Source organism: Anolis sagrei, chromosome 12 (genome assembly GCF_037176765.1).
Source record: "Anolis sagrei isolate rAnoSag1 chromosome 12, rAnoSag1.mat, whole genome shotgun sequence".
Classification (NCBI taxonomy): domain Eukaryota; kingdom Metazoa; phylum Chordata; class Lepidosauria; order Squamata; family Dactyloidae; genus Anolis; species Anolis sagrei.
In genome coordinates this window covers 18,913,284-18,938,473 of record NC_090032.1, presented here as the reverse complement: position 1 = coordinate 18,938,473, position 25,190 = coordinate 18,913,284, and the positions used below count along the sequence as shown (strand labels likewise).

Below are 25,190 nucleotides of genomic sequence, written 5' to 3'. Positions count from 1 at the left end.
GTGCGTGACATGCAGACACAGAAAATGTGTGTGCCTGCCTGCACTCGAGCGCCTCCTCTAGAGTAAGAAACATACTTTGTCTCCTTGCCTTGGAAAGAGTGTGTGAGTGGCATGTGGGCTCAGAAAGCATGCGTGCCTGCCTGCAGCCGAGTGCCTCCTCTAGAGTAAGAAAGTCAGAATGTGCCTCATTTCCTTGGAAAGGGTGTGTGTAGGACCAGAAAGTATGCATGCCTTCCTGCAGCCGAGCACCTCCTCTAGGGTAAGAAAGTCAGAATGTTCTTCATTGCCTTGGAAAGAGTGTGTAGGGCTGAAAAGTATGCATGCCTTCCTGCAGTCGAGTGCCTCCTCTAGAGTAAGAAAGTCTGAATATGCCTAATTGCCTTGGAAAGAGTATGGGTAGGGCTGGAAAGTATGCATGCCTTCCTGAAGCCGAGCGCCTCCTCTAGAGTAAGAAAGTCAGAATGTGCCTCATTACCTTGGAAAGAGTATGAGTAGGGCTGGAAAGTATGCATGCTTTCCTGCAGCCGAGTGCCTCCTCTAGAGTAAGAAAGCCAGAATGTGCCTCATTGCCTTGGAAAGAGTGTGCGTAGATCTGGAAAGTATACACGCCTTGTAAAGTGTGTATGGTGTGCAGGTGAGAAAACACACATGCATGCCTGCCTCTGAGAACCTCCTCTAGAGTAAGAAACAGAACTTGCCTCCTTGCTTTGGAAAGAGTGCGTGTGTACCATGCAGGCCTAGGAGAGAAAGCGTGTGCACTTGGCTGAGCTGAGTGCCTCTCTTCTAGAGTAAAACAGCTTAAATGCCTAAAATGACAGGAAGGGAAGTCCCCCCCCCCCCCATAATGGACCAATAGAAAACAGATCTTTTGACACCCCAGCGTGAAAACAGTTATTTACCACACACACTCTCTTTCCAAGTCAAGGAAGCAAGTTTTGTTTCGTGCTCTAGAGAAGGTGCTTGGCTGCAGGGAGGCACACATGCTTTCTGGGTTTGCATGCAGGGGCAGCTGAAGCAATAGGCAAAGTAGGCATTTGCGTACAGCACAAATCCCTTAGGGGCGTTCTTGAGGCGCCCCCGCACACACACTTTCACCTTCTATGCTTGAAAAACTGATATCCTTCTTAATGCTAAATGATGGTGGTGGTTATTATTATTATCATCATGATTGCCATCATCATCATCATCATCATCCTTTCTTCATTTAGTACCATCAGTATATATGGCGCTCCAAGCCAACATAGCCAATGCTAATCAGTAGGCTTGTTTGATCAAGAAAAAATTTGGTTCTAAACTCGCTTCGTTTCCAGGGGGCGCCAGCGTTTCGAATTTCTGAGGACTTCCGAAATTTAAGATTTCAAAATTTCGAAATTTACGAAATTTCGTTAATTACGAATCGATTCGTTAATGGCGGACGCGATTGCGCAATGCGCTAAAAACACCTCCAAACGGGACAGGGGGAACTTCTGAAGCATCCCTCTCCCTCTGTTGTTGACTGTTGGTGTGATAAAACAAACAACAACTATATTATATTATATTATATTATATTATATTATATTATATTATATTATATTATATTATAATATTATATTATATTATTATATTATATTATATTATATTATATTATATTATATTATATTATATTATTATATTATATTATATTGTTGTATATTATATTATAATATTATTATATTATATTATATTATATTATTATATTATAATGTTATTATATTATATATTATTATATTATATTATATAGATTATATTATTGTATATTATATTATTATAATATAATATATTATATATTATATATTATTATATTATATTATATTATACAATTATAATATAATATAATAATATAATATAATATATACAATACTATAATATAATAGCATTATAATAATATATTATATTATATTATATTATATTATATTATATTTTATAATATAATATTATATTGTTGTATATTATATTATAATATTATTATATTATATTATATTATAATTATGTTATTATATATATTATTATATTATATTATATAGATTATATTATTATAATATTATTATATTATATTATTGTATATTATATTAAAATATATTTTTATATTATATTATTGTATATTATATTATATATTATTATATTATATTATATTATATTATACAATTATAATATAATATAACAATATAGTAATAAAATATATAATATAATATAATAATATAATATATAGAATACTATAACAGTATTATAATAATATAATATATATATTATATTATTATAATATTATAATATTATATATTATATTATAGTATAGTATTGTCTATTAGAGTGAGGCAAGAAGAAGCATGAGGAAAGAGGAGGGAAGCAGCAGAGCAAAGGGACCGGAATTGGGGTAAATGCGAGATTGTAAAACTTGCACCAGACATACGAAAATAATTACAAAATAATTACGAAATAATTACGAAATAATTACGAAAATTGGAAAAATTGTTTCGATTCTTAATTACCCCTCACACTATTCCTGCATGGTTCGATATTGGATCGTAAGCTAATTTAAATACGAATTAATAACGACTTTAGAAACTAACGAACACGATCAAACAAGCCTACGAATCAGGCTCCATTTAGGTCATTTCCTCGGCTCTTCCCCCGTCTAGGTTCCATCTCCGTGAACAGCCGCAGCACCCCCTTCCTGGCCAGTGGCGAGAGTGAGATCTTGGACCTGGACAGTGAGATGTACCTCGGTGGTCTTCCCGAGAACCGCCTGGACCTCATCTTGCCCCCGGAGGTGTGGACGGCCTTCCTGAACTATGGCTACGTGGGCTGCGTGCGGGACCTCTTCATCGACGGCAAGAGCCGGGACGTGCGCCGCTTGGCCGAGGTGCAGAGCGTGACCGGCGTCTCCAGCTTCTGTTCCCGGGAGACCCTCAAGCAGTGCAGCAGCTCCCCTTGCCGCAACGGGGGGCTCTGCCGGGAAGGCTGGAACCGCTTCATCTGTGACTGTGTGGGCACTGGCTACTTGGGCCGGCTCTGTGAGAGAGGTGAGAGGGTTCTACATCAATGGTTCTCAACATCTCTAATGCCAGGTTGTGGTGACCCCCAACCAGAACATTATTTTCGTTGCTACTGTTATGAACGTCACCAATGATGAAATTGAACCAAACTTCACATACAGAACTCCCATGACCAAAAGAAAATATTGGAAGGGTTTGGTGGGCATTGAGTTTAAGAGTTGTAGTTCACCTACATCCAGAGAGCACTGTGGACTCAAACAATGATAGATCTAGATAGATCTGGACCAAATGTGGCACAAATACTCAATATGGTGCCAAACGTGGCACAAATACTCAATATGGTGCCAAACGTGGCACAAATACTCAATATGGTGCCAAACGTGGCACAAATACTCAATATGGTGCCAAACGTGGCACAAATACTCAATATGGTGCCAAACGTGGCACAAATACTCAATATGGTGTAGGAACTCTGACTGGTGGAGTTTGGGGAAAATAGACCCTGCCATTTGGGAGTTGTAGTTGCTGGGATATATAGTTCGCCTATACTCAAAGAGCATTCTGAACTCCACCAATGATGGAATTGAGCCAAACTTGGCATACAGAACTCCCACGACCAACAGAAAATATTGGAAGGGTTTGGTAGGCATTGAGTTTAGGAGTTGTAGTTCACCTACATCCAGAGAGCACTGTGGACTCAAACAATGATAGATCTAGATAGATCTGGACCAAACGTGGCACAAATACTCAATATGGTGCCAAACGTGGCACAAATACTCAATATGGTGTAGGAACTCTGACTGGTGGAGTTTGGGGGAAATAGACCTTGACATTTGGGAGTTGTAGTTGCTGGGATTTATAGTTTACCTATACTCAAAGAGCATTCTGAACTCCACCAATGATGGAATTGAGCCAAACTTGGCACACAGAACTCCCACGCCCAACAGAAAATATTGGAAGGGTTTGGTTGGCACTGAGTTTAAGAGTTGTAGTTCACCTACATCCAGAGAGCACTGTGGACTCAAACAAAGATAGATCTGGACCAAACTTGGCACAAATACTTAATATGTCCAAATGTGAACACTGGTAGAGTTTAGGGAAAATAGACCTTGACATTTGGGAGTTGTAGATGCTGGGATTTATAGTTCACCTATACTCAAAGAGCATTCTGAACACCAATGATGGAATTGAGCCAAACTTGGCACACAGAACTCCCATGACAAACAGGAAATACTGGAAGAGTTTGGTGGATCTTGACCTCGAGTTTTGGAGTTGTAGTTCACCTACATCCAGAAAGCATTGCAGACACAAACAATGATGAGTTCGGGGAAAATAGAGCTTGACATTTGGGAGTTGTCATTGCTGGGATTTATAGTTCACCTATACTCAAAAAGCATTCTGAACTCCACCAACGATGGAATCGAGCCAAACTTGGCATACAGAACTCCCACGACCAACAGAAAATATTGGAAGGGTTTGGTAGGCATTGAGTTCAGGAGTTGTAGTTCACCTGCATCCAGAGAGGACTGTGGACTCAAACAATGATGGATCTGATACTCAATAAGCCCAAATGTGAACACTGGTGGAGTTTGAGGGAAATAGAGTTGAGATTTGGGAGTTGTAGATGGTGGGATTTATAGTTCACCTACAATTAAAGAGCATTCTGAACCCCACTTCCGATTTTCTTCCGACTTACAACACATCCGATTTTCTTCCGACTTACAACACTTCCGATTTTCTTCCGACTTACAACACATCCGATTTTCTTCCGACTTACAACACTTCCGATTTTCTTCCGACTTACAACACTTCCGATTTTCTTCCGATTTCCAAAACTTTCAAATTTTTTTGCACATGTCTAGTGGGAAGTATTCTGGGTCACATTGTAGACTTACAAAGGCCTAAACACCGTTGCCCTTTCTGCCTTGGAGATAGGTGGAGTGGAGATTTTTGAAGCAGGGACTGATGGCTGTCTGTCAGGAGGGCTTTGATGTTGTCTCTTCCTGCATGGCAAGGGGTTATATTGGATGACCCTTAGGAGTTTTTACGACTCTATGATTGTATGGTGTGGGCCACACAAACAGTTCAGATGTGGCTTCCAAATTAAAAGAAATCCGATTTTCTTCCGATTTCCGAAGCTTCCAAATTTTTTGCACATGCCAATCTGGAAGTCCCCAGGGTAGGAGAAAATATTTGTTTAGATGTAAGAACTCTACTTGTTTAGGTGTAGGAACTCTGACTCTATGATTGTATGGTGTGGGCCACGCAAAAACTTCAGATGTGGGTTGTTGTAGATTTTTCGCGCGATATGGCCATGGTCTAGAGGCATTCTCTCCTGACATTTCGCCTGCATCTATGGCAAGCATCCTCAGAGGTACAGAGGTAGTAGAGGTAGACCATGGCCATATAGCCCGAAAAACCTACAACAACCCAGTGATTCTGACCATGAAAGCCTTCGACACTTCAGATGTGGCTTTTGAATTACAAAACTTCCGATTTTCTTACGATTTCCGAAGCTTCCGAGTTTTTTTCACATGCCTATCCGGAAGTCCCCAGAGTAGGAGAAAATACGTGTTTAGATGTAAGAACTCTTATTTGTTTAGATGTAGGAACTCTGACTCTATGCTTGTATGGTGTGGTCCACGCAAACACTTCAGATGTGGCTTCCAAATTACTTCCGATTTTCTTCCGATTTCCGAAGCTTCCGAGTTTTTTTCACATGCCTATCCGGAAGTCCCCAGAGTAGGAAGAAATACTTGTTTAGATGTAAGAACTCTACTTGTTTAGGTGTATGAACTCTGACTCTATGACTGTATGGTGTGGGCCATGCAAACACTTCAGATGTGGCTTCCAAATTACTTCCGATTTTCTTCCGATTTCCGAAGCTTCCGAGTTTTTTTCACATGCCTATCCGGAAGTCCCCAGAGTAGGAGAAAATACGTGTTTAGATGTAAGAACTCTTATTTGTTTAGATGTAGGAACTCTGACTCTATGCTTGTATGGTGTGGTCCACGCAAACACTTCAGATGTGGCTTCCAAATTACTTCCGATTTTCTTCCGATTTCCGAAGCTTCCGAGTTTTTTTCACATGCCTATCCGGAAGTCCCCAGAGTAGGAAGAAATACTTGTTTAGATGTAAGAACTCTACTTGTTTAGGTGTAGGAACTCTGACTCTATGCTTGTATGGTGTGGTCCACGCAAACACTTCAGATGTGGCTTCCAAATTACTTCCGATTTTCTTCCGATTTCCGAAGCTTCAGAGTTTTTTTCACATGCCTATCCGGAAGTCCCAGAGTAGGAGAAAATACTTGCTTAGATGTAAGAACTCTACTTGTTTAGGTGTATGAACTCTGACTCTATGATTGTATGGTGTGGGCCACACAAGTACTTCAGATGTGGCTTCCAAATGACAAAACTTCCGATTTTCTTCCGATTTCCGAAGCTTCCGAGTTTTTTTCACATGCCTATCCGGAAGTCCCCAGAGTAGGAGAAAATACTTGTTTAGATGTAAGAACTCTACTTGTTTAGGTGTAGGAACTCTGACTCTATGACTGTATGGTGTGGGCCATGCAAACACTTCAGATGTGGCTTCCAAATGACAAAACTTCCAATTTCCTTACGATTGCCGAAACTTCCGATTTCCTTACGATTTCCGAAGCTTCCGATTTTTTTACACATGCCTATCTGGATTTCCCCAGAGTAGGAGAAAATACTTGTTTAGATGTAAGAACTCTACTTGTTTAGGTGTAGGAACTCTGACTCTATGATTGTATGGTGTGGTCCACGCAAACACTTCAGATGAAGCTTCCAAATTACAAAACTTCCGATTTTCTTACGATTTCCAAAGCTTCTGATTTTTTTGCACATTCCTATCTGGAAGTCCCCAGAGTAGGAGAAAATACGTGTTTAGATGTAAGAACTCTATTTGTTTAGGTGTAGGAACTCTGACTCTATGACTGCACGGTGTGGGCCACGCAAACATTTCAGATGTGGCTTCCAAATTACAAAACTTCTGATTTCCTTCCCATTTCTGAAACTTCCGATTTTTTTTCACATGACTATTCGGAAGTCCCCAGAATAGGAGAAAATACTTGTTTAGATGTAAGAACTCTACTTGTTTAGGTGTAGGAACTCTGACTCTGTGATTGTATGGTGTGGGCCACGCAAACACTTCAGATGAAGCTTCCAAATGACAAAACTTCCGATTTTCTTACGATTTCCGAAGCTTCCGAGTTTTTCCACATGCCTATCCGGAAGTCCCCAGAGTAGGAGAAAATACTTGTTTAGATGTAAGAACTCTACTTGTGTAGGTGTAGGAACTCTGACTCTATGATTATATGTTGTGGGCCACGCAAACACTTCAGATGTGGGTTGTTGTAGGTTTTTCGGGCTATATGGCCATGGTCTAGAAGCATTCTCTCCTGACGTTTCGCCTGCATCTATGGTAAGCATCCTCTGAGGTACAGAGGTAGTAGAGGTTGACCATGGCCATATAGCCCGAAAAACCTACAACAACCCAGTGATTCTGACCATGAAAGCCTTCGACACTTCAGATGTGGCTTCCAAATGACAAAACTTCCGATTTTCTTACAATTTCCGAAGCTTCCGATTTTTTTGCACATGCCTATCCGGAAGTCCCCAGAGTAGGAGAAAATACTTGTTTAGGTGTAGGAACTCTGACTCTATGATTGTATGGTGTGGTCCACGCAAACACTTCAGATGTGGCTTCCGAATTACAAAACTTCTGATTTCCTTCCGATTTCCGAAGCTTCCGATTTTTTTGCACATGCCTATCCGGAAGTTCTCAGAGTAGGAGAAAATACTTGTTTAGATGTAAGAACTCTACTTGTTTAGATGTAGAAACTGTGACTCTATGATTGTATGGTGTGGGCCACGCAAACACTTCAGATGTGGCTTTCGAATTACAAAACTTCTGATTTCCTTCCGATTTCCAAAGCTTCCGATTTTTTTGCACATGCCTATCCGGAAGTCCCCAGAGTAGGAAGAAATACTTGTTTAGATGTAAGAACTCTTATTTGTTTAGGTGTAGGAACTCTGACTCTATGGTTGTATGGTGTGGTCCACGCAAACACTTCAGATGTGTCTTCCAAATGACAAAACTTCCAATTTCCTTACGATTGCCGAAAATTCCAATTTCCTTCCGATTTCCGAAGCTTCCGATTTTTTTGCACATGCCTATCTGGATTTCCCCAGAGTAGGAGAAAATATTTGTTTAGATGTAAGAACTCTACTTATTTAGGTGTAGGAACTCTGACTCTGTGATTGTATGGTGTGGGCCACGCAAACACTTCAGATGTGGCTTCCGAATTACAAAACTTCTGATTTCCTTCCGATTTCCGAAGCTTCCGATTTTTTTGCACATGCCTATCCGGAAGTCCCCAGAGTAGGAGAAAATACTTGTTTAGATGTAAGAACTCCTACTTGTTTAAGTGTAGGAACTCTGACTCTATGATTGTATGGTGTGGGCCACGCAAACACTTTAGGTGAAGCTTCCAAATGACAAAACTTCCAATTTTCTTACGATTGCCGAAACTTCCGATTTTCTTACGATTTCCGAAACTTCCGATTTTTTACACATGCCTATCTGGATTTCCCCAGAGTAGGAGAAAATATTTGTTTAGATGTAAGAACTCTACTTATTTAGGTATAGGAACTCTGACTCTGTGATTGTATGGTGTGGGCCACGCAAACACTTCAGATGTGGCTTCCAAATGACAAAACTTCCGATTTCCTTCCGATTTCCGAAGCACATGCCTATCTGGAAGTCCCCAGGGTAGGAGGAAATACTTGTTTAGATGTCAGGACAGTTTTACAAGGCAACCCTCCTGAAATGACATTTTTCCTCTTTTTCCTCCCACTATCCCACCCTGTCACTTGGGCAGAGGCCACAGTGCTGAGCTACGATGGGAGCATGTACATGAAGATAATGCTGCCCACGGTCATGCACACCGAAGCTGAAGACGTGTCCCTCCGCTTCATGTCTCAGCGGGCGTACGGATTCATGATGGCCACCACCTCCAAGGAGTCGGCCGACACTCTCCGCCTAGAGCTGGACGGGGGCCAAATGAAGCTCACGGTCAACCTAGGTAACCAACTGGCCAGACTTCCTCTTCCTCTTCCTCCCCATGGACCCAATTGGCATAGTCATCTCTTAATCTGATGTAGTGAAGGGAGGCTGAACCCAACAATGGTTTACTAGGGCAAGGTTCCATGTGAAGGAGCCTTCTCAAACTTGGCACAATGTAGACATGTTAGACCTCAACTCTTACCACTCGTGGTGGGATTTGGTGTCTGATACAACTGGAAAGTGCTGGTTTTGACTGGGTCATGTTGAATTTTCTATGGTAATGGTTCTCAATCTATGGGTTCCTAGGGCAAGGTTCCATGTGAAGGAGCCTCCTCAAACTTGGCACAACATAGACATGTTAGACCTCAACTCTTACCACTCGTGGTGGGATTTGGTGTCTGTTACAACTGGAAAGTGCTGGGTTTGACTGGGTCATGTTGAATTTTCTATGGTAATGGTTCTCAATCTATGGGTTCCTAGGGCAAGGTTCCATGTGAAGGAGCCTCCTCAAACTTGGCACAACGTAGACATGTTAGACCTCAACTCTTACCACTCGTGGTGGGATTTGGTGTCTGATACAACTGGAAAGTGCTGGGTTTGACTGGGTCGTATTGAATTGTCTATGGCAGTCATTCTCTACTTGTGGATCCCCAGATGTTTTGGCCTTCAACTCCCAGAAGGCTGGTATTTCTCGGAGTTGAAGGCCAAAATACTTGAGGACCCACAGCTTGAGAACCATTGCTCTATGGATTTTAGCCCAACGTTGTGCATGGAGGTAGTTGGGTTGGGGGAATGAGATGGTACATGGAAATGAGTCCCAAAAAAGACTGCCTGGTCTTCTGTACCATTACTGAAGCGGAGGTGGAGAGAGCAAGTTGGTGGCATTACATGAGGTTGGTCCCGTCGTCCTTTTCCTTGATAGCAGGACCTGACTTCCTTGTCACCGCTTGCTGGTTAGAGGAAGTGAGGGAAATGGGTCGTTCTCCATCTCTTCCTCTTCCCACTCCTCCTCAGTAACTTCAGGCTTGGCAGTTCCTTTTTCGTTTTGGAAAGCTACACCAGAATCCCAAACAATTTGACCCATTCGATATTTTCCGATTTTCTTCCGATTTCCAAAGCTCCCGAGTTGCTGAGCAACTCTTTCCAAAGATCCCCAATATGGTTCTTTCCCCATTCGATATTGTTTTCCGATTTTCTTCCGATTTCCAAAACTTCCGAGTTGGTGAGCAACTCTATCCAAAGATCCCCAATATGGTTCTTTTCTCCCTTTCCCCATCACCTTGGTTTTTGACCCTTCACTGGGACATATATGGCCAGCCCAGCGCAAACAGCCGCAGTGACCGAGGACTCTGTCCCATGTGCCCGACCCCACAACATGACCTCCTTCCCATTGCCTTACATGGGAGGGTCCTTTGGGTCCTACGGCTGTTTGCATCCACTCTTCTGTAGCGGTTGACGGCGCACGCAGAGGCCAGTTGTGCAGCTCCTGGAAAGGGGGTCCCCATTCCCATCCATCGCAAGAGACCCCCAAAACTGCAGAGACTTGAGTGCTTCAGTCCAACGGTTGCCTTCAAAACAAAGCTTGGAAAATATACAGAGGGATTTTACCACAATTCCCAGAATCCTTCTCCAGAGTTTCGCTGGGAAGAGGAAATTCTGAGGATTGTGGTAGAAAAAGTTACCGTATATACCCGAGTATAAGCCGACCCAAATATAAGCCAAGACACCTAATTTTACGGGTTGTGGTAGAAAAAGTTACCATATATACCCGAGTATAAGCCGACCCAAATATAAGCCAAGACACCTAATTTTACGGGTTGTGGTAGAAAAAGTTACCGTATATACCCGAGTATAAGCCGACCCCAATATAAGCCAAGACACCTAATTTTACGGATTGTGGTAGAAAAAGTTACCGTATATACCCGAGTATAAGCCGACCCCAATATAAGCCAAGACACCTAATTTTACGGGTTGTGGTAGAAAAGTTATCGTATATACCCGAGTATAAGCCGACCCAAATATAAGCCAAGACACCTAATTTTACGGGTTGTGGTAGAAAAAGTTACCGTATATACCCGAGTATAAGCCGACCCCAATATAAGCCAAGACAACTAATTTTACGGGTTGTGGTAGAAAAGGTTACCGTATATATCCGAGTATAAGCCGACACCAAAATAAGCCAAGACAACTAATTTTACGGGTTGTGGTAGAAAAGGTTACCGTATATACCCGAGTATAAGCCGACCCCAATATAAGCCAAGACAACTAATTTTACGGGTTGGGGTAGAAAAAGTTACCGTTTATACCCGAGTATAAGCCGACCCCAATATAAGCCAAGACACCTAATTTTACGGGTTGGGGTAGAAAAAGTTACCGTATATACCCGAATATAAGCTGACCCGAATATAAGCCAAGACACCTAATTTTACTACCAAAAAAACTTGGAAAACGTATTGACTCGAGTTTAAGCCAAAGTGGGAAATGCAGCCTCTATTAGTCAATTTCAACATAAAAATAGATACCAATAAAATGACATTAATTAAGGCATCGGTAGGTTAAATGTTTTCGAATATTTACACAAAACTGTAATTTAAGATAACTCTGATTAAAGCATTATTCTAACCTTCTTCGATGTAAATGTGCTTACGTATCCTTCCAATAATAATAAAGTAAAATAATAAATTTAATAATAATAATTTAGTAATAATAATAATAAAGACAGTAAAATAATAGATGTAATAATAAAAATAGAGTATGATAAATGCAATAATAATAAAAATAGAGTAAAATAATAAATTATTATCAATAATAGAGTAAAATATTAAATTAATAATAATAAAAACAGAGTAAGATGATAAATGTAATAATAAGTAATAAAATAATAATAGAGTAAAAGAATAAATGTAATAATAAAAACAGAGTAAAAGAATAAATGTAATAATAATAAAATGGAATAAAATAATAAATGTAATAACAATAATATAGTAAAAGAATAAACTAATAATAAAAAAATAGAATAAGATGACAAATGTAATAATAAGTAATAAAATAACAATAAACAGAGAAAAAGAATAAATGTAATAATAAAAATAGAGTAAAAGAATAAATGTAATAACAATAATAAATATAGTAAAATAATAAATTATTATTAATAATAGAATAAAATAATAAATTAATACTAATAAAAATAGAGTAAGATGACTAATGTAATAATAAGTAATAAAATAATAATAAATAGAGTAAAAGAATAAATGTAATAATAAGAATAGAGTAAAATAATAAATGTAATAATAATAAAAATGGAATAAAATAAATGTAATAACAATAATAAATAGAGTAAAAGATTAAATTATGATTAATAATAGAGTAAAATAATAAATTAAGAATAATAAAAATAGAGTAGGATGATAAATATAATAATAAGTAACATAAAATAATAAAATAATAAACAGTAAAAGAATAAATGTAATGATAATAAATAGAGGAAAAGAATAAATATAATAACAATAATAGAGTAAAATAATAAATTATTATTAATAGAGTAAAATAACAAATTAATAATAATAAAAATAGAGTAAGACGATACATGTAATAATAATAAGTAACGTAAAATAATAAAATAATAAAAACAGAGTAAAAGAGTAAATGTAATAATAATTAAAATAGAGTAAAATAAATATAATAATAAAAAGAGTAAAAGAATAAATGTAATAACAATAATAAATATAGTAAAATAATAAATTATTATTAATAATAGATTAAAATAATAAATTAATAATAATAAAAATAGAGTAAGATGATCAATGTAATAATAAGTAATAAAATAATAATAATAATAATAATAATAATCCTTTATTTATACCCCGCTAACATCTTCCGAAGGACTCGGTGCGGCTTACAAGATTGATAATAATATTATCAATAATAATATTATTTGATTGATAATAATAAATTGATAATAATAAATAGAGTAAAATAATAAATGTAATAATAATAATAATAAAAATAGAGTAAAATAATAAATTACGATTAATAATAGAGCAAACGAATAAATTAATAATAATAAAATAGAGTAAGATGATAAATATAATAATAAGTAACATAAAATAATAAAATAATAAAAATCGAGTAAAATAATAAATGTAATAATAATTAAAATAGAGTAAAATAAATATAATAATTAAAAGAGTAAAAGAATAAGTGTAATAATAAAAATAGAGTACAAGAATAAATTAATAATAATAAAAATAGAGTAAGATGATAAATGTAATAAGTAACAAAATAATAAAATAATAATAAATAGAGTAAAAGAATAAATGCAACAATAAAAATAAAAGAAAAAAGTGAAATAAAAGTAATAAGAATAATAAATAGAGAAAAGAATAAATGTAATAATAATAATAATAATAATGTAATAAATTATTAACTGTAATAATAATAAATAAAGTAAAATAATAATAATAATAATAGAATAAAATAATACATTTAACAATAACAGCAGTAATAAAGTAAATTAATAAATATAATAAATATAATAATAAATAGTTTGAAATAATAAATGTAGTAATAATAATTAGAGTAAAAGAATAAATGTAATAATAATAAATAAAGTAAAATAATAAATTAATAATAATAAATAGAGTAAAATGATAAATGTAATAATAACAGTAGTAATAGACTGAAAAAAGAAATGTAATAATAATTATAATAATAAACAGATTAAAATAAGAATAATAATTAGAGTAAAATAATATAAAATAATAATAAATAGAGTAAAATTCATAAATGTAACAATAATAATGATGATAACAACAACAACAGAGTAAAATAATAAATAACTTTGACTCAAGTATAAGCCGAGGGGGGCTTTTTCAGCCTTTAGAAAGGGCTGGAAAACTCGACTTACACTCAGGTATATACGGTACTTACTTCCAGGGACTCTTCTCTCGTTGGCCTGAACTCACAAGCTTCTTTCTCAAGTGATTGAAGGGTTCTTTGTGTGATTACCAGAGAGTTGGTCACTGCCTTCCAGCCCTGAGCATCAGGTTTGCCATGCCTCCTGCCCTTGGGCATTTGGGGGCATATTTGGGGGCAAATCTAGTGCCGGGACCGAAGTCAACAATACGGTCCCTCTGTCTGATAACCATGAAAAGGAGTCGGCGTTGGAGAAGCTTTCCCCGAAGTCTCTAGCAGTTCCAAGGGTCATGTTTCCTGAGGGAGTCGGGGGACAAGACATGTTGGGGTGTCTATTTGGGGGGTAAGAGAAGGGGAGGGAGGGTTTTCACCCTGTTTGGGTCTGCCGGTCAAGGGTTAGCCCTTCTCCTCGCCTTCCATGTTTACAACTTCAGGATGGGGAGGAAGAAATGGCTGCCCTCCTTCCCCTTCCCCGTTCTGCACAGCTGGCCTTCACAAGGTAGCCACTTGCCACACTGAGGTAGCCCAACAGGAAGGAAAAGAGACTAAGGAAGGTTTGGAGAATACGATTCTTTCCTTCTCCCAAATACGGCATTGAATAAGAAAACAATCCTTTTATTGGAGATAATTTAAAAAACAGCAAAGTAAAAAAGCACTTTAAAGAAATAGGTAAATCCAATTAGGTAAGAAGATAAGCAGGAGCAAAATGGTCCAAGGAAAAAGTTCAGGAAAAGAGACTAAGGAAGGTTTGGGGAATAAGACTCTTTCCTTCTCCCAAATACGGCATTGAATAAGAAAACAATCCTCTTATTGGAGATAATTTAAAAAAACAGCAAAGTAAAAAAGCACTTTAAAGAAATAGGTAAACCCAATTAGGTAAGAAGATAAGCAGGAACAAAATAGTCCAGGGAAAAGGTTCAGGAAAAGAGACTAAGGAAGGTTTGGGGAATAAGACTCTTTCCTTCTCCCAAATACGGCATTGAATAGGAAAACAATCCTCTTATTGGAGATAATTTTAAAAAACAGCAAAGTAAAAAAGCACTTTAAAGAAATAGGTAAACCCAATTAGGTAAGAAGATAAGCAGGAACAAAATAGTCCAGGGGAAAAGTTCAGGAAAAGAGACTAAGGAAGGTTTGGGGAATAAGACTCTTTCCTTCTCCCAAATACGGCATTGAATATGAAAACAATCCTCTTATTGGAGATAATTAAAAAAAACAGCAAAGTAAAAAAGCACTTTAAAGAAATAGGTAAACCCAATTAGGTAAGAAGATAAGCAGGAACAAAATAGTCCAGGGGAAAAGTTTAGCAAAAAGTTGAGAAAAAGAGACTAAGGAAGGTTTGGGGAATAAGACTCTTTCCTTCTCCCAAATACAGCATTGAATAAGAAAACAATCCTTTTATTGGAGATAATTTTAAAAAAACAGCAAAGTAAAAAAAGCACTTTAAAGAAATAGGTAAATCCAATTAGGTAAGAAGATAAGCAGGAACAAAATAGTCCAGGGAAAAGGTTCCGCAAAAAGTTCAGGAAAAGAGACTAAGGAAGGTTTGGGAAATAAGACTCTTTCCTTCTCCCAAATACGGCATTGAATAAGAAAACAATCCTTTTATTGGAGATAATTTTAAAAAAACAGCAAAGTAAAAAAAGCACTTTAAAGAAATAGGTAAATCCAATTAGGTAAGAAGATAAGCAGGAACAAAATAGTCCAGGGAAAAAGTTCAGGAAAAGAGACTAAGGAAGGTTTGGGGAATAAGACTCTTTCCTTCTCCCAAATACGGCATTGAATAGGAAAACAATCCTCTTATTGGAGATAATTAAAAAAAACAGCAAAGTAAAAAAGCACTTTAAAGAAATAGGTAAATCCAATTAGGTAAGAAGATAAGCAGGAACAAAATAGTCCAGGGAAAAGGTTCGGCAAAAAGTTCAGGAAAAGAGACTAAGGAAGGTTTGGGGAATAAGACTCTTTCCTTCTCCCAAATACGGCATTGAATAGGAAAACAATCCTTTTATTGGAGATAATTTTTAAAAAAACAGCAAAGTAAAAAAGAACTTTAAAGAAATAGGTAAACCCAATTAGGTAAGAAGATAAGCAGGAACAAAATAGTCCAGGGAAAAGGTTCCGCAAAAAGTTCAGGAAAAGAGACTAAGGAAGGTTTGGGGAATAAGACTCTTTCCTTCTTCCAAATACGGCATTGAATAGGAAAACAATCCTTTTATTGGAGATAATTTTTTAAAAAAAGCAAAGTAAAAAAGCACTTTAAAGAAATAGGTAAATCCAATTAGGTAAGAAGATAAGTAGGAACAAAATAGTCCAGGGAAAAGGTTCCACAAAAGGTTCAGGAAAAGATACTAAGGAAGGTTTGGAGAATAAGACTCTTTCCTTCTCCCAAATACGGCATTGAATAAGAAAACAATCCTTTTATTGGAGATAATTTTTAAAAAACAGCAAAGTAAAAAAGCACTTTAAAGAAATAGGTAAATCCAATTAGGTAAGAAGATAAGTAGGAACAAAATAGTCCAGGGAAAAGGTTCCGCAAAAAGTTCAGGAAAAGAGACTAAGGAAGGTTTGGGGAATAAGACTCTTTCCTTCTCCCAAATACGGCATTGAATAGGAAAACAATCCTTTTATTGGAGATAATTTTTTAAAAAAACAGCAAAGTAAAAAAGCACTTTAAAGAAATAGGTAAACCCAATTAGGTAAGAAGATAAGCAGGAACAAAATAGTCCAGGGAAAAGGTTCCACAAAAAGTTCAGGAAAAGAGACTAAGGAAGGTTTGGGGAATAAGACTCTTTCCTTCTCCCAAATACGGCATTGAATAAGAAAACAATCCTTTTATTGGAGATAATTATAAAAAGCAGCAAAGTAAAAAAGCATTTTAAAGAAATGGGTAAATCCAATTAGGTAAGAAGATAAGCAGGAACAAAATAGTCCAGGGAAAAAGTTCAGGAAAAGGTTCAGGAAAAGAGACTAAGGAAGGTTTGGGAAATAAGACTCTTTCCTTCTTCCAAATACGGCATTGAATAGGAAAACAATCCTTTTATTGGAGATAATTTTTTTAAAAAAGCAAAGTAAAAAAGCACTTTAAAGAAATAGGTAAATCCAATTAGGTAAGAAGATAAGTAGGAACAAAATAGTCCAGGGAAAAGGTTCAGCAAAAAGTTCAGGAAAAGAGAGTAAGGAAGGTTTGGGGAATAAGACTCTTTCCTTCTCCCAAATACGGCATTGAATAGGAAAACAATCCTTTTATTGGAGATAATTTTAAAAAAACAACAAAGTAAAAAAGCTCTATAAAGAAATAGGTAAACCCAATTAGGTAAGAAGATAAGCAGGAACAAAATGGTCCAGGGAAAAAGTTCAGGAAAAAGTTCAGGAAAAGAGACTAAGGAAGGTTTGGGGAATAAGACTCTTTCCTTCTCCTAAATATGGCATTGAATAGGAAAACAATCCTTTTATTGGAGATAATTTAAAAAAAACAGCAAAGTAAAAAAGCACTTTAAAGAAATAGGTAAATCCAATTAGGTAAGAAGATAAGCAGGAACAAAATGGTCCAGGGAAAAAGTTCAGCAAAGTCCATGAAAACAAAGTCCACGCTTCTCTAATATAATCCAGAAAACCAGGAAACATTAATCCAAGTCATGAGTATGCAAACATAAAATCCAAGAGTCAAAACCATGAAACAAGAAATATTTAAGCCTGAATCTTCCATGAAACAAAGACAAGAACTTAACTTGATTCCAAATGATGCTTCATCTGGCTACATATCCCATACTTGGGGCTTTGATCCCCTCAATAAGCTAACCCAAGCACTCAGAAATTGGTTTCGTTTTAATTGAGATTCCCTTATCTTTTTCTCTTGGAGCCTGGCAGAACGCCGAAGGCACTGTTCGGCTTGCCTGTTTTGAGTAATCTCCTGCTGTATTTGCTCATTAACTTCTGCAGGTGCCAAGTTGTTTTCAAGTCCCAAATCCTGGGAACTCTCCGGTAGCAATTCAGGGAGCACACCATCATCCCCACACCCTTCAGGGACATTCTCATGGGAAACTACACGTTGAACAGGGATCTCCTGGTCATTCTCTGCATCAATATCACTGACCAAACCATTGCCATCTTGAAACTCATTGGCATCACTCCCTACATCCAAAGCACCCTGATCCTGAAACACAATCACAGGCTGAGCTCCAAAAGTTTGGTAGAGTAGAGCTCAGTTTTGAAAGTGTGGACCTTGGGAAACTATAACTCCTGGGACCACATAGTATGAAGCTATGATATTTAAAGTAAGATCCAGCGGCATTCATTTCATAGTGTAGATGCACCCAGAGAAGGGTATAGACCTTGGGAAACTATAACTCCCAGGACTGCATAGAATGGAGCTATGGTATTTAGAGTAAGGTCCAGCTGCATTCATTTCATAGTGTAGATGCACCCAGAGAAAGGTATAGACCTTGGGAAACTATAACTCCCAGGACTGCATAGAATGGAGCTATGGTATTTAAAGTAAGGTCCAGCTGCATTCATTTCATAGTGTAGATGCACCCAGAGAACGTTATGGACCTTGGGAAACTATAACTCCCAGGACCGCATAATATGGAGCTATGGTATTTAAAGTGGGGTTCAAGAGCATTCATTCCAAACTGTAAAGGCACCAAGAGAAGGGTGTGGACCTTTGGAAACTATAATTCCTAGTATGGAGCTATGGTATTCAAAGTGGGGTGAAAGCTCATTCATTCCATATTGCAAATACACCAAGAGAAATGTATGGACCTTGGAAAACTGTGACTCCCAGGGCTGCATAGTATGGAGCTATGGTATTTAAAGTAAGCTCCAGCCATCTTCATTTTACAGTGTAGAAACACCCAGAGATGTTTTGTGGACCTTGGGAAACTGCAGTTCCCAAGACCATCTCATGGAGACATGGCATTTAAGGTAAGGGCCAACTGCATTCATTCCACACTGTATATGCACCTTGTGAAGTACTAACTTTAGGTACTGACCTTGGGAAACTATAATTCCCAGGAGGACTCCATCGCATTGAGCTATGGCATAATAATAATAATAATAATAATAATAATAATAATAATACTAACAACAATAACAACAACAACTTGGTGAGTAATAGGCAATGGAACTTTTCCTTACCAAGTATTTTGGCTCTTCCCACAAATTAGAAGGGTTTGGTGGGCATTGACCTTGAGTTTTGGAGTTGTAGTTCACCTATATCCAGAGAGAGTCCATAGTGCTCTCTGGATATAGGTGAACTTCAACTCCAAAACTCAAGGTCAATGCCCACCAAACCCTTCTAATTTGTGGGAAGAGCCAAAATACTTGGTAATAATGATGAATCTGGACCAAACTTGGCACAAATACTCAATAGGCCCAAATGTGAACACTGGTGGGTTTTGGGTAAAATAGACTTTGAGATTTGGGAGTTGTAGTTGTTGGGATTTATAGTTCACCTACAATCAATGAGCATTCTGAACTCCACCAATGATGGAATCTAACCAATCTTGGCACGCAGAACTCCCATTTTACTCCGGGAAAATCGGGACCTCTCCCCCTCTTCCGATGCCGAAACCTCAGTGGCAAAGCAAGTGTCCGCCTTGTCGTGCGTCTGTCCCCGGACGGTGGGCTGCATTGTTTTGAATTTTTGGGTGTTTGGTTGCAAACGTGACCTTGAAGGATATAAAACTCTTGTTCTCTTCTCTCTCCCTTCCCCCGGCCCCCCATCTCAGACTGTGTCAGGATAGGCTGTAACCCCAGTAAGTTGCTCTTTTTCTTTCTTTCTTTCTTTCTCGCTCTCTCGTTTCTTTTACCCTTTCTTTGCTTTCTTGGTGGATTGGTTGGTTGGTTGGTTACTTCTCTTCTTTGCCGTGTTCTCTTTCATCCTGCGGTTTCTGGGGACGAGTTTCGTTTGCTCCACGCCAATGGGATGTATGTGTATGTGTGTGTATGTGGGAGCGATTGAGAGAGTGCGGAAGCAACGTCAAATGGGAAGGATGGAATTAGACGAGAACGGCTGCTCAACTGTTCCCACAACATCAAACCAAATCAAATCAAATCAACTATTCCCACAACATCATCATCACACCAGAAGCGACTTGCAGTTTCTCAAGTCGCTCCTGACATGACAAAAATTAAGAATAATCACAATGGTACCAAAGTAAGAAGGCCACATCAAGGCTCACGGCAGAGGTGGGAAGCCATTGGTCCTCCAGATGTTTGGATACAAAACTTCTACCAGTCCCCAAAAGGTTGGGGAATGTGGGAGTTGTAGTTCAAAGCAGCTGGAGAGCCAAATATTCTCCCTTCTTGACCTAGGCAGAGGTTGACATCACATGCTGCTGAGCGCAGTCCAAGAAGTGCTGAAGAAGCTCAGGGCAACATATACGAGAGTTGAATGAAAAGTAATGCCTCCACCTTTGTAACTCCTCAACAGATGGCAGTGCTTGTATGCAGCAGGTACTGGCTTGTTCAGTAGACTCTCCGCTACAGTTCCATTTTGGCGGGAAGCCTTAGCATTGAACGGTTGTGTTGTTAAAGAGCAAAGTATGGAACCCTACGTAGACGGTTGGTCAATGTGACTTAAGCAACGTATGCGACAGGTATTGGCTTGTTCAGTAGACTCCCCTCTACAGTTCCATTTTGGCGGGAAGCCTTAGCATTGAACGGTTGTGTTATTAAAGTGCGAAGTATGGAACCCTACGCAGATGGTCGGTCCATAAGCAACGTATGCGGCAGGTACTGGCTTGTTCAGTAGACTCTCCTCTACAGTTTCATTTTGGCGGGAAGCCTTAGCATTCAACGGTTGCGTTGTTAAAGTGCAAAGTATGGAACCCTGCGCAGACTGTCGGTCAATGCGACTTAAGCAACATATGTGGCAGGTACTGGCTTGTTCAGTAGACTCTCCTCTACAGTTCCATTTTGGCGGGAAGCCTTAACATTGAACGGTTGTGTTGTTAAAGTACAAAGTATGGAAGCCTGCACAAACAGTCGGTCAATGTGACTTAAGCAACATATGCGGCAGGTACAGGCTTGTTCAGTAGACTCTCCTCTACAGTTCCATTTTGTCGGGAAGCCTTGGCATTCAAGGGTTGTGTTGTTAAAGTGCGAAGTATGGAACCCTGCGCAGACTGTCGGTCAATGGAACTTAAGCAACGTATGCAGCAGGTACTGCCTTGTTCAGTAGACTCTCCTCTACAGTTCCATTTTTGCGGGAAGCCTTAGCATTGAATGGTTGTGTTGTTAAAATGCAAAGTATGGAACCCTGCGCAAACAGTTGGTCAATGCGACTTAAGCAACGTATGCATCAAGTACTGGCTTGTTCAGCAGACTCTCCTCTATAGTTCCATTTTGGCAGGAAGCCTTAGCATTGAATGGTTGTGTTGTTAAAGTGCGAAGTATGGAATAAGACGAGAAGGGCTGCTCAACTGTTCCCACAACATCATCACAACGTTTACACAGGGTAGACGTTGTGTAGACGTTGTGGGAACGGTCGGCCGATGCAATTTAAGCAACATGCAGTCATTGAATTCTTGACAGCAGAAGGTATCACCCCAAAGGAGATTCGTCAGATTGATTTATTAAAATATTCCCATCCAAACCCAAGTAACAAAGGTGGAGGCATTACTTTTCATTCAACCCCCGTACTATGTATGGAAAGGTTAGGAGCTGCGGGCCAAAATGCTAAGACCGCTGCGGGCCAAAAGACCATTCAACGGATTGCATCTGGAAGTGCCTCCAGGAAGAATTTGAGGAATCGAAGACGTTTGCATGTTTGCACTCGAGGGATTTTTCAGCATTATTCTCAACACACAATCACACTACTAGGGCCCTTCCACATGGCCATACAACCCATAATATCAAGACGGGGTTGCTGTGAGTTTTCCGGGCTGTCTGACCATGTTCCAGAAGCATTCTCTCCTGACGTTTCACCCACATCTATGGCAGGCCTCCTCAGGAACTTGGAAACGAGGCAAGTGGGGTTTATATATCTGTGGAATTTCCAGGGTGGGCATTCGTCAGGACCAGCTAACACTTCCCAACAAAGGATTCCCTCCCGTGTGGCCATATTCCACAAGCATTCCTTTCCTTTCCTGGAATGATGTCCAGGGTGGGAGAAAGAACTCTTGCCTGCCGGAGGCAAGTGTGAATGATGACATTGGCCACCTTAAATGGCATTGAATGGCCTTGCAGCTTCAAAGCCTGGCTGCTTCCTGCCTGGGGGAATCTCCCCTATCTATCTATCTATCCATCTATCTATCTATCTATCTATCTGTGGAATGATGTCCAGGGTGGGAGGAAGAACTCTTGCCTGTTGGAGGCAAGTGTGAATGTTGCCATTGGCCAGCTTGATTAGCACTGAATGGCCTTGCAGCTTCAAAGCCTGGCTGCTTCCTGCCTGAGGGAATCCCATATCTATCTATCTATCTATCTATCTATCTATCTATCTATCTATCTATCTATCTGTGGAATGATGTCCAGGGTGGGAGAAAGAACTCTTGTCTGCTTCAGGGAAGTGTGAATGTTGCCATTGGCCAGCTTAGTTAGCATTGAATGGCCTTTCAGCTTCAAAGGCTGGCTGCTTCCTGCTTGGGGGAATCCTTTGTTGGGAGGTGTTGGGAGGAAACAATCAGGGCCAACTAACACCTCCCAACAAAGGATTGTCCCAGGCAGAAAGCAGATATGTATATATATATAGAGAGAGAGGGGGGGGGGGTTCCCCCAGGCAGGAAGCAGCCAAGCTTTGAAGCTGCAAGGCCATTCAATGCTAATCATGGTGGCCAGCTGCAACATTCCCACTTGCCTCAAGCAGGCAAGAGTTCTTTCTCCCATCCTGGACATCATTCCACAGATATATATATATATATAGGATTCCCCAGGCAGCAACCAGCCAGGCTTTGAAGCTGCAAGGCCATTCAATTTTAATCAGGGTGGTCAATTACAACATTCACTCTTGCCTCCAACAGACAAGAGTTCTTTCTCCCACCCTGGACATCATTACACAGATATATATAGAGAGAGAAGGGGGGGGGATTCCCCCAGGCAGGAAGCAGCCAGGCTTTGAAGCTGCAAGGCTAGTCAGTGTTAATCAAGGTGGCCAATTGCAACATTCACACCCACCCTGGACATCATTCCACAGATAGATAGATAGATAGATAGATAGATAGATAGATAGATGTGGGGGATTCCCCCAGGCAGGAAGCAGCCAGGCTTTGAAGCTGCAAGGCTAGTCAATGCTAATCAAGGTGGCCAATTGCAACATTCACACTAGCCTCCAACAGACAAGAATTCTTTCTCCTGCCCTGGACATCATTCCACAGAGAGAGAGAGAGAGAGAGAGAGAGATAGATATGGAGGATTCCCCCAGGCAGCAACCAGCCAGGCTTTGAACCTGCAAGGCCATTCATTGCTAATCAAGGTGGCCAATTGCAACATTCACACTTGCCTCCAACAGACAAGAATCCTTTCTCCCACCCTGGACATCATTCCACAGACATATATATATAGGATTCCCCCAGGCAGCCACCAGCCAGGCTTTGAAGCTGCAAGGCCATTCAATTTTAATCAGGCTGGTCAATTACAACATTCACACTTGCCTCCAACAGACAAGAGTTCTTTCTCCCACCCTGGATATCATTACACAGGTATATATAGAGAGGGGGGGATTCCCCCAGGCAGGAAATAGCCAGACTTTGAAGCTGCAAGGCTAGTGAATGCTAATCAAGGTGGCCAATTGCAACATTCACACTTGCCTCCAACAGACAAGAATCCTTACTCCCACCCTGGACATCATTCCACAGATATATATATATAGCATTCCCCCAGGCAGCCAGCAGCCAGGCTTTGAAGCTGCAAGGCCATTGCATATTAATTAGGGTGGTCAATTACAACATTCACACTTGCCTCCAACAGACAAGAGTTCTTTCTCCCACCCTGGATATCATTACACAGATATATATATATAGGGGGGGGGGGATTCCCCCAGGCAGGAAATAGCCAGGCTTTGAAGCTGCAAGGCCATTGAGTGTTAATCAGGGTGGTCAATTACAACATCCAGATCTGCCTCAAACAGACAAGAGTTCTTTCTCCCACCCTGGACATCATTCCACAGATAGATAGATATAGAGAGGGGGGGGGGAATTCCCCCAGGCAGGAAGCAGCCAGGCTTTGAAGCTGCAAGGCTAGTGAATGCTAATCAAGGTGGCCAGCTACAGCAGTCACACTTCCACAGATATATAAACCTTCCACAGATATATAAACCCCACTTGCCTCGTTTCCAACAGACCTCCCAACCTCTGAGGATGCCTGCCGTATATGGGGGCGAAACGTCAGGAGAGAATGCTTCTGGAACATAGCCAGACAGTACGAAAAACTCGTAACAACCCAGCGGTTCTGGCCATGAAAACCTTCGACAACACAATATCAAGACAGACAATCCACAAAATCGGCCTTGAACTGGGTTATATTGAGTCCACACGGCCATATAATCCAGTTCAATGTGGATTTTACACGGGCCATATAGCGTCAACAATCCTATAGATTTCAGGAGAGCTGCTGGACGCCAGGATTCTCTGCTGCATCCTTGAGGTAAGTCCCCTAAATGCTTTCTGTGCCTCGGTTTCCTCTTTGCGTGTCTTTGCAGAAAGGGATGTGGTCGCCTTTTCCACACCATCGAATTGTTAAAAAACCAACTCAAACTCTTACACACACATTAATTGACTGAAATCAATCTAAGACAAACCAAAAGGGAGAGATTCACCTACTCCTGAAAACCAAGCGATATTGAATCAGTCACATTCCAGGTGAGTTTCATATGCAGATGATACCTCACAATATGCATGATTTTGCACAAATATGTTACCAGATAAGTTATCCATTGGTTTCCTTGGATAGATTCGAAATGAATTGGGATTTTTCTTTGTGCATACAAACGTGTACTTACTTACTTACTTACTTACTTAGGCAATCCCTCGTAGTCCGAGGATGATGGTCCTCCAAGTGTAGTGTCTTGGCCGTGGGTCCGTAGGTGGCTGTGGAGCCCTATTCTTGATCCACATGTTCTCCAGGTGGAAAGTGGTCCTGGTCAAGGTTGGCTTGATGTGCCTTCCTCTTGGCACGTTTCTCCCTTTCCCCCTCCATTCGTGCCTCTTCAAATTCTGCAGCACTGCTGGTCACAGCTG

At 39.5% G+C, this 25,190-nt stretch overlaps 1 protein-coding gene across 19 annotated transcripts in view; it reads left to right on the top strand.

Moving 5' to 3' along the window:
- The window catches only part of NRXN2 (neurexin 2), an 888,378-nt gene that overhangs the window by 406,098 nt on the left and 457,090 nt on the right, over nucleotides 1–25,190 (top strand). For 17 of the 19 annotated variants that reach the window (XM_067472511.1, XM_067472506.1, XM_067472510.1 and 14 more), the window contains 3 exons: nucleotides 2,655–3,038; nucleotides 8,915–9,118; nucleotides 19,743–19,769. In XM_067472511.1, coding sequence (XP_067328612.1) covers nucleotides 2,655–3,038; nucleotides 8,915–9,118; nucleotides 19,743–19,769 — 615 coding nt within the window. The remainder of the gene's footprint in view (nucleotides 1–2,654; nucleotides 3,039–8,914; nucleotides 9,119–19,742; nucleotides 19,770–25,190) is intronic. The other 2 variants (XM_067472515.1, XM_067472509.1) reach the window with 1 other exon arrangement.